The following is a 16,715-nucleotide window of genomic DNA, read 5'->3' on the forward strand; positions in this document are numbered from 1 at the left end:
ATTACTTATGCTGCAGTAAATGATCTCCAATAGGTAGTCTTCATTACTTTTAAAGTTCCATAAAAAACATAAATGCTAACTCAGTTTCTCAGGATCTCAAATGAGTTGAGCAATTTATTTAAAATATTTCATCATATGATCATTGGCATCGGATACCTGTGATTGGTATGAATTATAATTTAATAGGAAACCTCAATAGAAATGCAAAATATATTTCACAACATTTTAATCAAAACAGGATTTTCGAAGAAATACCATTATCAATGCAAATTGGGTTATTGGTTATTTTAATGAATCTTTAAAATCTTTGGGGCAGGTCTCCTCAACCGGACTTAAAAACATCACTGGATGAATGTGTGGTGGCTCTGGACTTGTTTCTAAGCAACAGATTTGAAGATGCTTTGGCTAAGCTCCGTTCAAAGTGAGTAGCATTTAATCTTTATCTGAATGTATTACTCAGCTAAATTGTTTTGTGAGAGGACATTCCATGCTCTGCTCATATTTCATTTGATGTGTTCTGCCTTATTTGTATTGTAACATCATCACGTACACACCTGGTATTAATGTGCCCGAAGGCACTTCATTCAAGGTATATTATAACAATACTTGAAACCAAGGGAGAAAATGAAAAATCAGATGATCAAGTGCTTGGCTAATGAGTTAGGGTTAAGGAGCAAATGGAAAATAAAAAATGAGAAAGATGCACATTATGTCTTGGAGGACATCTCAGAGCCCGGACCTGAGCAGTTAAAGATTCAGCCATCAGCAGTGGAGCAATTAAAATTGATGAGCTGTGGAGGATATAATTAACAATTTGCAAGTCTGTTAGGCTAGATTAATTTATGGAGGTATAAAGAATTTGAAATGAAGGATAAGAAATTGAAAATGGAGGCCTGATAATTGGAAGCTACCTGACATCGGTCTGCACTTGGTTGAATATGACTTGATGTCAGTTATAACACAGGGTCACTGTTTTGTATGAAATGAAGCTCATGGAGGGTGCAAGATGTGGGGGTAAACAGAAGGATGCAGGAATATTCAAGTTAACTAATAAAGCAAAGAATATGATTTACATTTACAAAGGGTTTAGGTGCAGAAATGTACACTTTATGGAGCTGGAAGTTTGTAGTTTTATTTAGCCATTAAACCCTGTTTAATTTCAGTGAACCACCAGGATTTCATCAAGTCTGGTTTGTCTTCACACAGCGATCAGGAAGGAAGATAAAGATGCTGACTAGGAGAAAATCTGTAGTGGAGATTGACGACAATGGCTTTGTCCTTTTCAGTTAGAGAAATTTTTCACACAACCAGTATTTGATGTTAAATAAAGAGATGGACAGATGAGTGGTCAAGAGGTGGTGGTGACACTGATCAGAGTGCCATTGATGTGCGTGGTGCTTGTTCAGAGGCCCCAGAAGCATTTGGGGCTGAGAAATTTATGAAGATCAACAATAAAGAATTACATATTAAAGCAATTTTTTAAAATCAAGCAAAAAAATAAATATACTAAAGCTCATTTGGTCCAGAAGCAAAGTTATTTCAGGTGACAAATCTAGGTATGATTCCCTGTTCTGATTGGTATTTAGACTGGCCAGTGAAGGTTGGAAGTGTGATGGGGGGAACATGCTTACCTTAAAAAAAAAATTGCCTGTGAAAGCAACCCTGTACTGATTGTAATTTAACATCTGCTTGGAGTAATTTCTCTTGGTATTATAGATTATTTATGTGAATTGTGATGCTTATTACCTTATACCTCCTGAAACAGTTGAACATTTTGAAGGATTTTATGATCTGTGGATGTAACAATGCTGCTTTCATAAGATCTGAACTATACCTTTGTTCAAATTCTTCAACATCTACCAGGGAGGACTGAATAAACATGGCTGATGTGTGGCTTGATGCAGCTTATTAAGGTCATTCGAAAAAATAGAGCACATTCAATCAATATTATTTATCTGCATTTAATATTGAAAACACCATGCTTCCCTGTAATATGCTTGGCAGAATAACAGTTTGTGCTTGGGTCTTTAGATCCTGGTAAAATCTCCTCCTTGCCATCCCTCCTTTTCCTTACTCCAACTTTGGAGATCAATTTGCTGACCTCCATCTAGCAGTGAAACCTAACAGCCTAACTAGGTAATGGCTTTTGCTGAGTTTAAATCACAAATATATTAAACTGGCCAGTGGGAATGTTAACCCAAAGTAATTTGTAGGCAAGAAAGAATATCTTTTGAAGTGGAGTTGCTAATATAGGAAGCCTAGCACCCAGTTTACACATGGCACAGTTGCACAACCTACTGATTCTGAGATGGGGCTAGTCTCAGCTAAACCACAGATGATTTGTCTCCAGTTCACCAGATTGGCTGCCATTTCTAGAACATAATTAATCTCTCAAATTGCTGGCTAAGAGCTTGTCCTCAGGAACTAATTTTGGTTCAGTCAGCCTTTGAATAGATTTTGCATCAAGATGTTCTAATAGTCATGTAGTTGTTAATCTTGTGATAGGTTGGTGGTTGTGAAGTTCAGCCAACCTAAGGTATTCTTATATTACTGGGATCTGTATGTGGCCTGATTCTTCCTGAAGTGTTACTAACTGTTCAGCCTATGATGTAGCCTTACTTAGAATGTGGGATGATCCTTACATTTTTCATCACAAGAAATTGATGTAATGTTCTAACACTATATATGCATCTTATTTGTAGGTGAAAGCATAATGTCAAAATAAACTAAGAAAGAGAATAAACTATTTCTGATTTCTCTTTCTGAATAAACTATTCTCTTTCTGGGTTTAATTGGATGGATAGTTGGCCTTTCCTGGATAATTCTCTGTTATTTAAAAAGAAGATAAAATCTGAACTTCTTTGTGTGGAAAATTCCAGGTACCGTTCTGTGACTAGAGTAGCGTTTGAGATGGTCCTCAATAAGCTTGAAATTTGATGAGATTCTCTTAGAATAAAATAATAATTTCTGAATCCCATGCCTGAAAGAAATTGTAGCTATGCAGGGAAACAACAGAGCTATGTAACAGGCTAAGGAGATGAAAAGGTAGTAATTTGACTTTAAACCATTTATCTGCAATTGTCAATGTAGAAACTTTCCCAACAAATGAAGGCCATAAGATATAAGAGCAGGATTAGGCCATTCTGCCCATCAGGTCTGCTCTGCCATTCTATCATGGCTGACTTATTATCCTTCTCAACCCCATTCCCGTAACCTTTGACACCTTTATTAAACAAGAACCGATCTAGCTCCACTTTAAATATACCCAATGTCTTGGCTGCTACAGCTGTCTGTGGCAATTAATTCCACAGATACATCACACTCTAAACAATAAAATTTCTCCTCATCTCTATTCTAAAGGTGCATCCTTCTATTCTAAGGCTAGACCTCCTCAATGTAGGATGCATCCTCTTCACGTCCATTTTATCAAGACCGTCAATATTTGATGGGTTCAATGAGATCCCCTCCCCCTTATTCTCCAGTAAATACAGGCCTAGGGCCTTCAAATACTTCTCACACATTAACCTTTTTATTTTCGGATCATCCTTGTGAACCTACGCTGGACCCTGTCCAATAAGGGGCCCAAAACGGCTTGCAGTACCTCGAATGTGGGTTGACCAATACCTTACAGGCTCAGCGTTACACTCTTGCTTTTATACTCTAGTCCTCTCGAAATGAAAGTCAACATTGCATTTTCCTTTCTTAATATCACATCAGTCTACAAGTTCACCCTTAGGAATCCTGCACTAAGACTCCCAAGTCTCTTTGCACCTCTGATTTCTGAACTTTCTTCCTGCTTAGAAAATTGTCTATGCCTTTATTCCTTCTGCCAAGGTGCATGACTATACACTTACCTGCACTGTATTCCATCTGCACGTTTTTGCCCATTCTCCTGATCTGTCTAAATCCTTCTGTGGAGTCCCTGCTTCCTCAGTACCACCTGCCTTTCCATCTGCCTTTGATTCATCTACAAATTTGGCCTCAAAGCCATCAATTCCATCATCCAGATCATTGATATATAAGTGAAAAGAAGCGGTTTCAACACTGACCCCTGTGGAACACCACTACTCATCCAGTGGCAAACCAGAATAGGTCCCTTCTATTCCCACTCTTTGCCTGCTGCTGGTCAGCCAATCTTCTATCCATGCTGGTATTATTTCTATATAGCCCTTTTGTTTAGCAGCCTCGTGGGCAGCACTTTGTCAAAGGCCTTCTGAAAATCCAGGTAAACAATATCCACTGAAATGGAGCTGTAAAAAGGTTGCATCACAGCATTCTTAACCTTTGCCTTGAGGTTCAAGCCTTTGTGTGTTTAGTACCTCACAGAAGGGTGGAGATTGCCATCATTATATAGAGTTCTTTCTATTTTTTCCCTTGAAGGGAATGTCGCCAGATTGGTCAAATAAATCCTAATTCCAATATCATGAAATCATTGGCTGTTGCTGAGTAAATAGAACATAATATGTAAGATTTGTGAATAAATTATAATTTCAAATAGGACAGTAATATTCTTCCCAGAAATCAGATGATGATCACCTTAGATTAACACTTAAGAACTACAAGAAAATGTGACATTTCATACAACACAGAAGGAGACCATTCAGCCTATTAGGTCTTTCAGGGCAATCCCATCAGTCTTATTTCTCTGTTTTCTCTGGCTTTTCCATCAACTCCACCAGTTCTCCTGACACCCATCAAGAGGAGGGGGATTTTCCGGAGTCCGTATAGCCTCAACACATTTCTTTTGTATGTGTGCTGAAACCAGCCCAAGCAGAAGAAATCTGCATGGATTTAGGGAAGATGCGTAAGCCCACTCAGTGCATGAAGTCAGAATAAAACATTGGATTCTTGGAGCAAGACTTCTGCACCACATCACCACGCCTAATATTGCACTTTACCCAAGCGTTAAACATGAATAGCTCTGCAACCACTCAGCGTTCTACTGGGGCAGGTTTGTTCTGTACGCCAGTGTTATACATGTATTGAACCATTTTGTAACCCAGTCTTGTACAGAAGCATATCTGTATCTGCCAGACCTACACCCCAGTGTTACACTGAGAGAGATGTGTCCATCGTTACTGTACCCCAATATTATACAGAAACAGATTAGATTTTATGGGCTTCCATGATATGAAGTGATGGCTATGTATATTTTGTCCTGCTTCCTGGAAGAAGGAGACAATATTATCTGAAGGACAGAGGGGTTTGCAGTGAAATAAAGCCAATTACTGTGTGTATCAGTGATCATTTCAGCTTTTCAGCTTCAGGTCATAAGACATGAACAACACTCTACTGTTTGTTCAAAAATCCTTTCCAATTTAATTTTTCCTATTTATTCCAAATGAGATAATGTGATAGGATAGGTCTGGATGTCTGAATTGTCTCTCTTTCAATATTTTTATTAGTTTCTGCATAAAGAAATACAGAGTACAGGAAGATATATATTATAAGTTAAAAAAGTACCAAATATGTTGTATTAAAAATACAGTTACAATCACAAAACCCTGTATTCATAAAAATTAAATTAAATCGTAATATTGAAATATAATAATTTTGTTATATAGAAAAAATATCTAAACCCACTACCAAAGCCAGAGCTGTTGGGAAAAGCAAGAAAAAAGGGAAAAAACCCTTATCATATAATAAAATATATTATTAGCCACCATCTGTACTTTTGCAACAAATCAAAGGTTTTGAAAATAACTCAGAAATGGTCCCCACAATGTATAGAAGTCTTGACTAGATTGAAAAACTGAACATTGGATCTTCTCTAAATTTAAGCATGACATAACATCCCGTAACCATTGAGCATGAGTAGGCAGAACAGCATCCTTCCACTTAAGCAAGAGAACCCTCCTAGCTATAAGAGAAATAAAAGCCAAAATATGCAAATCAGGTTTCTCCAAAATAAAGTCATTTCCTCCAAACAAAACCAAATAATGCGATCAAAGGGTTAAGCTTAAAATTTACTTTGAAAAGTACTGAGAAAGTTTGGAATATTTCTTTCCAGTATCTTTCAAGGCTCGGACATGTCCAAAGCATGTCAATTAATGAGGCTTCTCCATTATTGCATCTATCACAGAAGGGGGATATATCTGAATAAAAACAAGATAGCTTATCTTTAGACATGTGAGCCCTGTGAACCCCTTTGAATTGTAAAAGGGAATGACGGGCCCATAACCAATTTAAAAACTTCATTCCAAGTTTCCTCAGAAATTGAAGGCTGTAAATCTCGTTCTCAAAGATTTTTAATTTTGTTGATTGGAACGCTTCTCATTCCTAACAACATACTATTGAATTGTAAGGTTATAAGTCTCTTTTTAAAATCAGCAACAAACTGTAAAAAGGAAAATATATACAAGTAGTTATTGGAATATGTACAATGCATTGTAAGGAAATATGATTAATTCCCAGCAGTACCTGTTAAGCTGTGCAGCCTATTCATTTTGCTACATGCCCAGTTGTTGAAGGGTGTATTAGCCTCCCATTTGCCGGCATACTCAGTTACATTCCAGCCTTTAACCTAACTACAGAGGCATCTGAATTTGATTAAATGTCATATTATAAACCTCCTATAGGGCTAGCATGCCTCAGCTAAACAATAAGATCAGTAATGCAGTTAAACATTACCCGCCCATTAACTACTGGATTATTTGCCCAGTATTAGTCAATCAGCCCTACCCATGAGGAAGTGTTGCTATTACTGTTACAACTTTTCAAGTAATTGTATGTGGTGCACAGGAACAGTAATTAAACACTGTTTCAAAAAATGATGCTGATAGAAAATAAAATCAGCATTTTTTCCAACCTTTTTTACTTTGTCACCCATGTTAACAGGGACTGTTCCCAGATGGGGCTTTATGGTAGAAGTGTGGTTATATTTCAAGGATGCCTTCCTTTACATTTCCAGAAAATTACAAAGGATTAGTGAAAGTAAAAATAGTTCCATTTATGAATCAGTTTTCCTTGTTCCTTACTCTTATATTCAGTTGTACAGCACATTCTGTTTTGATGTAGGCAGTGAATTCACCTCCACAAGTCTGTGTAGCTCGACATCAAGCAAGCTGCATGACTCAAGGTTTCATTCCCATTCTGTGGTGAACTTAATGAATTTCAACCAGACCCTGCCAGAACTGGTCAAACCTCTGGTTCGTGAAAAGCAGAAAGTCCAGTTTTGATTTCAGGAATTTTCAAAAAGGAGAGTATTTTTACTTAGGATAAATACATAAAACTTTTGAACAGGGAGACTTTTAAACTCTTTACTTAACTCTGAATTTGTACTTTTATGTTGATTATTTATCTGCTATTTACTTTATAGTAAATATTTTAACAAACATTCAACATTTCAAAGCTGTCTTTGAGGGAGGCTCAGCTGTAAACTTACAACAATATAAAGAACTATAGTTACCTGCACAGGCTTCCAAGTTCTACAGATTAAAAGTGACACTAATTGTGTTTGCTGTATTATATTCTTGAAAAGATATTATCTAATAGTTTTTCAATTGACAGTCTGTTTTCTGTTTCATCTTTCTATTTTTGCAAAGCAAAAAATTAACTTCATTCAGAACGTAATGAATGAACTGCAGTCATGCAGAACTGAGCCAAGTCTTTCCTTTTTATGTTCTGTCATTTTAATCAGTGATTTTGGCTGATCCCTTCATAACATTTCCAGCTTTCTGAAAATATGTGTACCTTAAGGAAAACAGACTACAGGGAGTTGGGAAGGAAGTTGAGAAGCAGGACCTCAAAGGTAGTAATCTCAGGATTACTGCCTGTGCCACCCAACAGTGAGTATAGGAATAGAGTGAAGTGGAGGATAAATGTGTGGACGAGGGATTGGAGCAGGGGGCAGGGATTCAGATTTCTGAATCATTGGGAACTCTTTTGGGACAGGCATGATCTGTACAAAAAGGACGAGTTGCACTTGAATCCGAGGGGGACCAATATCCTGGTGGGGAGGTTTGCTAAGGCTATTGGGGAGAGTTTAAACTAGAATTGCTGGGGGGGTGGGAATGAACTGAAGAGACAGAGGAAGGGGTGGTTGGCTCACAAATAGAGAAAACTTAGAGACAGTGCAAGAGGGAAGATGGGTAGGTGATAGAGTAGGGATACACTCAGACTGATGGTTTGAGATGTGTCCACTTTAACGCAAGAAACATCATGAACAAAACAGATGAGCAGAAGGGGCCTGGAGAAGGCCTTGGCGAGCAGGATTAAGGAAAACCCCAAGGCATTCTACAAATATGTGAAGAGCAAGAGGATCAGACGTGAGAGAATAGGACCAATTCAGTTTAAAAAAAAGTGTATGGAACTGGGGGAGGTAGCAGAGGTGCTTAATGAAAACTTTGCTTCAGTATTCACTACAGAAAAGGATCTTCATGATTGTAGGGATGACTTACAGCAGATTGAAAAGCTTGAGTTTGTAGACATTAAGAAGGATGTAGAAACTATAGAAAGGGGGCAGAGGAGATTTACAAGGATGTTGTCTGGATTGGGGAGCATGCCTTATGAGAATAGGTTGAGTGAACTCGGCCTTTTTTCTTTGGAGAGATGGAGGGTGAGAGGTGACCTGATAGAGGTGTATAAGATGATGAAAGACATTGATCGTGTGGATAGTCAGAGGCTTTTTCCCAGGGCTGAAATGGCTAGCACGAGAGGGCGCAGTTTTAAGGTGCTTGGAAGCAGGTGCAGATGGAATATCAGGGGTAAGTATTTTATGCAGAGAGTGGCCAATGTGTGGAATGGGCTGCCAGTGATGGTGGTGGAGGCGGAAACAATAGGGTCTTTTTAAGAGGCTCCTGGATAGGTACATGGAGCTTAGAAAAATAGAGGGTTATGAGTAACCCTAGGTAATTTCTAAAGTAAGTACATGTTTGGCACAGCATTGTGGGCTGAAGGGCCTGTATTGTGCTGTAGGTTTTCCATGTTTCTATGTTAAGGTGGAATATAGCTGAAAACAGAAATCTGAAACAATCGCTACAAAAGTAAAAACAAATGGCTTCAAGAAAGGTTAACTTTGTTATGTTTTGTAAGTCCAAAAATTAACTGAAAGAAAAACATGGAGCTGTGAATAACATGTCTACTTTTAGTTTAACTTGTAGTGAGGTGTGCACTTATGACATAGTGGCGTAATGACATGTTATTCATGTACTTTTCCATGTACTGTAACTCGTAATGAATTATATAAACAAAGAATGCTTAATCAAACAATATGTTTACTATATTACCAGTATATTAAATACACAAAACTCCTCCCTCCTTGGCTATAAACTCCAACTCAATGTAGAATGTATCTCAACTATATACACAGTCTACTATATAGTACAACTACTATGTATAGACACATAGAGCATCCACAGCAGAGTAAATTTTAAATTGTCCCATTCAAGCCTAAAGATTTCATTGCTGTCGGGGATTTCTTGTCCTTGTGGGACAACGTCTTTCCTGACAAGTGGTGAGACTTGTGACTGTGAAAGAATCTCGGGTTCTGGGGCCTTCCTTCCTGGTGGTTGTAGGAGTTGACTCTGGGACTGCAGGAAGTGGTTCTAACACCTCTGACGACTTCTTCTGGATGTGTTGGCATTCCGAACAGTGCATGACAATCTACTGATCTATCCAAAGCCACCAGACCAAGCTTCAAGCCAATGCTTTCATTCTGACCACACATAGATGACCAGCGAGTAGCTCCTCCAGCAATTTAGCTCTCAGCTTGGATGGTACAACAACTCTCAATCCGCACATAAGGCAGCCCCTGTCAAGGGCAAGTTCATCCCAGTGCTAATAAAAATGGGGAAACTGGAATTTCTGCTGCACATTCCAGCAATTTTATGTGACCCTGTAGACTTGAGACAGTGCAGGATCTTTTCTGCTTTCCCTTTGGATTATTTCTGCCATTGGTTTGCATTAGGGAGAATATGTCAGAAGGAGTGTCTTTTTTTGTAAATTTTTCTAGTATCTCCTTTTCCAAGGATAATCGGGACCAATTCCATGATTAGTTTTCCTCTTTAATTCGACCTTGTAATTGTGTCCTCTAAGAAACAGAGCTCATCTTTGCGTTTGCGTTGCTGCTGTTAGTTCTGTGAACTGAAAATGGACACCAGTGGTTGATGATCAATAATGAGGGTAAACTCTCTCCTATACGGGTACTGATTGAAACATTTCACAGCCCAAACCAGACTCAAGGCCTCTCTGTCAATCTGTGCATAATTTTTCCCTGCAGCGGTAGGGGAACATGATGCAAAGGCTATGGGGCGTTCACTCCTATCACTCATAACATGTGACATAACTGCACCCATACCATTAGCTGAAATGTCACAGGCAAGCTTCACTGGACGTTGTGGATCTTAATGTGTGAGTACAGAGTACAATGCCACCAGTTTTTACTACCTTTTGGAAAGCCACCTCACACCGCTTTGTCCATTGCCATTTCTTCCAATCTGAGTTCAAGGGTGGAGCACAGTAGTCAGGTTTGGCCAGAACCTGTTATAGAAATTGACAAACTCTTTTTTTTTTAAAAAAAGGACTGCAACTGTGGTATGTTGCTTGACCTTGGAGCATCCACCCCTGCTTGAATTTTCTCAGCGCATTTGTGTAATTCTTGTGCGTCAATGGTGAGATCACAGTAAGTGATGCTTGGTTTAAAGAGTTCACACTTGTTGATTCATGCTCTGGGCCCATAATATTGTAATCTTTATAACACTGTCTTGAGATTTTGAGATGTTTCTTGTCATCCTTACTGGTAACAACAATGTCATCCAGGTATCACCAAGTGACTGGGCAGCCTTGCAGCTCCTGGTTGATAGTAACAGGTGCAGATGCTACTGTGGCATTGATGATCAAGTAGTGTCATAAATTTTAATGTTAAAATGACTTTGAATGTGTGTATTTTTATTAATACTGATTTAATTTTAGTTGAGTTTAATGAAGATTGAAAGTTGATGCATTTCTTTGCTGATGTATTTTTGACAAACATGACATTGCTGAACCCTAATACAACCCCAATAAAACCAGTATTATTTGTGTTCAATGAGTTCTTAATCTCTAAAAGTCTTTTTGCAGAATGTACAACCATATGAGACCCAAGGAACTCAAGCCAGATTTATTCAAGAGCTCTTTACAGTCTGTGCTCTGGAACTCTCTCTACACATCGTTGCAGTTCAGAGAGGATTTGTTGATGTGACACAATTTTTAAAAAGATGATGGTTCTAAAGCAACATGGGTTCAATATGGTGCTCCTCTCTCCATCTTATTCCCCCCCCCCATCCAGTCCACTATTTTTAAAAAGAATGTAAATGGATTTAATTGTTACAGATTTCCACCCTCTGATTTTTGAGTAACCCTCTGTTCTTGTGTTACATCTATTTAACTAAGATCACCAGATATTGGTAGAGTATCTCTCATCCCAGATAATGCTAATGTTATCTTAGCGTGACCCTCATCAGAAATTTTAAGTGCCAATCATTCTTGAAATGGTTGGTTTTACTTCAGGAACATCTGCTGTCTTACAGCTGTCTAGACTGTTCCGCAAGGTATCGTGCACTATAATCATGCGAGGTTCCTGGAATTTTTTCTGAAGATCTTGCTAACCTTCTCAAGACAGTTTTTTTTACAACTGTACCCAATATCCTGTCTTCTCATTTCTGATTCCATCAGATATTCAGTATAAGAACTCTATCATGCAGAATGCACTTCTTCTTGTGAGTTTTTTTGGAGATTAGCTGCCATTTCTCCACTTTTGGTTCCAAACTTGGCTGTGTCCTGAGTATGCTGTACATTTCTGCTGAAGTATATCCTTTTGAGGATGTGGTATCGTTCTTTTCTTTGGAAGAAATGTTGCAAGTTAATATTTTATTCCTGAGATCAATTGACCTTCTGTTACCCATTTTCTCAGCCTCAATTACTCATGCAAATCAACCTTTGCTCTTGAATCAAAACTAGAAATGAAAAGATTCAAGCTTGCAGCATTTACACCATGTATTCAAGACTTATCCCCCACTTGAAGTTGGATGGTAAAGAAAAGTGAAGTAGTACTTTGTTCCTTTGCTATTGAAATTGCCAAAGCTTCAGATTGGAGCCCTGCAAAAGCTGAATACAGAAACTCCTCATTCCAAAATAACAACAAATCCTTCCCTCTACCCCACTTCCAGATATGGATCAGACTGCCAAATGTAAATGCTTTAGTAAACCAATTTTTGAGCATTTATATTTGTTCCATGAAAATCCAATGCTAGAAAATTATAAAATTTGGAACAGTGCAGTAGAGGACCAGGCCCTTCATGTTGTGCCAAAGCAATGAAATGAGTAATCAAACGGCTAACTAAACTAATCTCTTATGCCTATGCAACGTCCATATCCTTCCATATTTTCACATTCATGTACCTATTTAAAAGTCTCTAATCTGCCTCTATTGCCACCTCTGACACCCACCATTCTGTGTAAGAAAAAAGAATTGTCCCTCACATTTCCTTTGAAATGACCTGTTCTCACCTTAAATGCATGCCCTCTGATATTAAGGCATTTCAACCAATGGAAGAAAGATTTTGTCTGCCTACTCTATCTGTGCCTCTCACAATCTTATAAACCTCCCCTCAGTCTCTGCTGCTCCAGAGAAAACAACCTAATCTTATCCAACCTTTCAATTTAGCTCATGTCCTCTAATCAAAGCAGCATCCTGGTAAACTGCTTCTACGTTTGTACACCCTCTCCAAAGCCTTGACATCCTTCCTATGATGGGATGACCAGAACTGTATGGAATACTCCAGATATGGTCTAACTAGAGTTTTATAAAGCTGTAACATAACTTCCTGACTTTTGAACTCAATCCCTCAAATAATAAAGGCAAGCATGGCATATGCCTTCTTAACAACCCTATCAAAATGTGCAGCCACTTTCAAGGAGCTATGCACCTGGACCCCAAGATCCCTGTGCTCATCAACGTTGTAAAAGTTCTTGCCCTTAACAGTACACTGTCTCTTTGCATTTGCCCTATCAGGGTGCAACCCCTCACATTTATCTGGGTTAAACTCCATTTGCCATTTCTCTGCCCATATCTGCAACTGATTTATATCCTGCTGTATTCTTTGCCAGTCTTTTACACTATCCACAGCACCATCAATCTTTGTATTAACTGCAAACTTACCCCATCTACATTTTAATTCAGGTCATTTATATACATCACAAACAGCAATGGAACACCACTAATCATAGGTCTCCAGCTAGAATAAGTCTCTTTGACCACTACCCACTATCTTCTATTGACAAGCTATTTCTCAATCCAAATGAACCAATTCTCCATGGATTCCAACACCTTAATCTTCTTGATGAGCGTCCTGTTAGGGAACTTAACAAATGCCTTACTAAAATCCATGTAAACAACATCTACAGCTCTACCTTCATCAATCACCCTGGTAACCTCGTCAAAAAACTAAATCAAGTTAGTAAGACGTAACTTGCCCTGCACAAAGCCATGTTGACTCTCCCTAGTTAGGCCATGGTTTTCCAAATGTTCATAAATCCTATCCTTATGAATTCTCTCCAGTAACTTCCCTACCACTGATGTGATATTCACCGGTCTCTAGTTTCCAGGAATTTCCCCACTATTCTTGAATAATGGAATGAAGGCTACTTGGCAGTCTTCCTGAACCTCACCTATGGCTAGAGGGGACTTGAAGATACTGGTCGAGGCCCCAGCAATCTGTCGCCTTGCCTCTCTCAATAACCTGGGGTATATCCTGGGGAAATATCCATCTTAATGCTCTTTAAGAGACCCAACACTACCTCCTTCTTTGAATTGTGAGAGAGAGAGAGGGAGAGGGGGAGAGAGAGATAGATATCACCTTTCTCTGGCAGCAGTGAGTGAGGGGGGAGAGAGAGACCAGTCAAACGCAGGCAGATGGTGCTGAATACCCGCTCGCCTTCTACTCTCGTCTTTGTTAGTTTTAATTTTTCTCGATGATCTAATCAGTGAGAAGTTGAGTCGATCTTGGGCTCGCAGCCCCAGCTCCGGGTTTCTTGATCTGCAGGCCGCAGGCTCTGCTCAAAAGCTCACCAAACACCCTCAGAGACAGCAAACTGTCAGATTGCTCAGTCGGTCCAAAAGCACACCATCAAAATGTAAACTACAGGTTCCATTGTAGCAGAATCATATTTGAAAGATGAAGAAGTTAACGGAGTAGTTTCATGAATGGAACTGTCTGAAGGGCATTGCCTTTGGTTGAGTTGTTCGCCAGCACCATCTTCTTCAGATGATTGGGTCTTTGAAGATTGGGTAGATACGGTATAACCTCCCTTTAGTGAGAGCACTTGAGGCTATTTATATCCAATAGGGCTTAAGGTCTTCATTTGAACTTGGAATTTTTCAGTCAGTAAACCCAATACCATCACACGATCCTTTAAAAGCTTGGTTTTGTAAAAGAACATCTTAGTCCTTCTTGGTTCAGAACCCTAACTGCCTTGCTTTTAATCACTTTGAAGGGGTTGCAAATTGTCCATGTCATTCACAACAATGTTTATGGATCTGCTGGAATGCAGTAATAGGAAATTCCAAGTAGTTCATTAGAGGTTTGTATTCAGAAATACTGACACCTAGTGACTAGTTCTCCACAGATTTGTTTATGTCAGATTTTGTAGCCCCTGCCTTCATGTTCATTGTAACTAGTAGAGTTCTTCCAAATCTCGTTTTGGTATCAATGTCCTTCATCAACATTTAATGCTCTCTAGGTTAACGGATAATTAACAGGTTCTGAGATGAAGTGTGTTCATGCCTTTCAGATTTGTGCCTTGATCAATCCATCACTTAATCTGTGTTTATACCCTTGCCTCAAAATTGGTTTCTTTGGCATCGCTTCAGCTGTTTCCATGACATGGCATCATGGGAATGTGTTATTTATTCCTGCTCTACACTCTCGCGGCTGCTGAAGACCAGCCTTGAATGAACAGTAGCAGTTTTGTCACTGTGCTAATGCCTTTGTGCAGCAGACTATAGAGAGAAGGTTCCAGTGTCCTCAAAGTGACAATCAAGAAACATTACTCTTTGTAAGAAGAAACTATAGGTCATGTACACTGTTCCTTGGAGATATAAATACAGTGGGGTGGCATCTGACTGCTTATGTCAAATACTGTGTTTGAGGGAAAATTGATGTCAGTTGGTTGTAATATTCTTCATATTGTTTCATTATACTGTATTCCTTTTAAAAGTTAAGGTAGACTTAAGAGGTTTGTATAGAGTGGGTCAGTTGTATATTTAATATTTCAATAATATTTGAGTAATTCTGTATATAGTTTGATTAAGTATTCCTATTCATTTCAATAACTAAATTATGGATTTTATGTAGAAATACATCAATTGCATACGTCATCACGCTACCATGTAATACAAGCATGCCTCGCTTCAAGTAAAGATGAAGTTAAACCCTTATTCTCTGTGTCTTCCTTTGATTTATGTTTTGAAACTTCAAAATATTAATCTAATTCAATGTTATTGCTTGCTTAACCAAAGTATTTTTTTATAATTTCACCCCAAGCTACCCTAGAGTACACTGCTCCCAAAGTGAGTGAACAGCCCCTGCACCTAAAGGGACAAAGGCACCGGGTGGGGGCCAGTGCTATGGAGAGGGGAGATTGGCAATTAAAATGCAGGCTCACAGCATCTGCAGATGGTGGAATAGGGTGGTTGCGAAAAGTAAGATGAAGGATTAGGAAAAAGCATGGCATCATTTTCAATGCTAGCTATAACTGTGCAATGGCCAATAAGTTTGCCCTCGAGGAAGGTGGGCTATTAGCATTGTACTTGTTCCCTGCCAGATGGCTGTTCCCTGTTGCTACTTCGGGTAATCTTTTGCAGGAAAGAGGGATGCGTGCCAGCAGGTGATGTTGTCTGCAGGTAGATGTGTGACGATTTGGTGAGGCATAGAAAATTTGGTCCCAACGCTGATAGAGATTGTTGGTAGGTGAGACCGATGTCTGAGGCCTTGGATGTAGTGTGTGGGAGATGGGAGTTCCATGTGACCTTAACCCCACTTCTGAGATTCTAAGACTTTTTTGTTCTGCCCTCCATCTGCTTTCTGGGGGAGTGACTCATTGAATTGTCTCTTGCTTGCCCAGGAGGTTTGGCTACTTGTTTCCCTATAGGTAAAGGCTTGCTCATCCCCTTCATGATCTCCAATATTGAACTGCAAAAACCCTGGGACCTTTTTTTAACCCATGATCAGTCATGGCTTCCTACAAGCGCCCGAGGCTTGTGAAAATGACTCCAGCCTCAAGAGAGCCAGGCTTGATTTAATCAGGAAATCTGAACTCATGCCAGCAGCGTTAATTAACAGTGCCATTAGTGCTGGGTGGTTGATATGATCATGCTAATAAATGAAATCATAAATTTTGCGTGTCCTGGTCCACTCAGTTACTTATTCCACTCCCAGCCCACTTGCAAATGTTTTCTAATTTGGCCTTTATGGCATAGAGATAGGTTTTAAATACTATACTCCCTTTTGTATATTTTACTCTGATTGTGGACGTCTCAGGATATTCATTAGACTCCTTGTACTGAGAAAATCAGCAGCTTCTCTTCTCAGTTACGATCCAACTGGAAAGGATTTCACCAAGCATTGATAGAAATGAATTGTAAATCGGGGTGACTGGTATTTCTGTGTGACAACCGTTCTATAAAGTAATCGTCCGTTATGTGACTTGATAGAGAGACAGTAATTCTGTCTGTGCAA

General features: G+C 39.0%; 1 protein-coding gene across 1 annotated transcript in view; it reads left to right on the forward strand.

Moving 5' to 3' along the window:
• Positions 1-16,715, forward strand: part of ttc39a (tetratricopeptide repeat domain 39A) — a 79,022-nt gene that overhangs the window by 12,859 nt on the left and 49,448 nt on the right. The window contains exon 2 of the mRNA XM_059983582.1: positions 317-421. Within this exon, the coding sequence (XP_059839565.1) occupies positions 317-421 (105 nt within the window). The remainder of the gene's footprint in view (positions 1-316; positions 422-16,715) is intronic.

This window comes from Hypanus sabinus, chromosome 11 (genome assembly GCF_030144855.1).
Source record: "Hypanus sabinus isolate sHypSab1 chromosome 11, sHypSab1.hap1, whole genome shotgun sequence".
NCBI classification, from domain to species: Eukaryota; Metazoa; Chordata; class Chondrichthyes; order Myliobatiformes; family Dasyatidae; genus Hypanus; species Hypanus sabinus.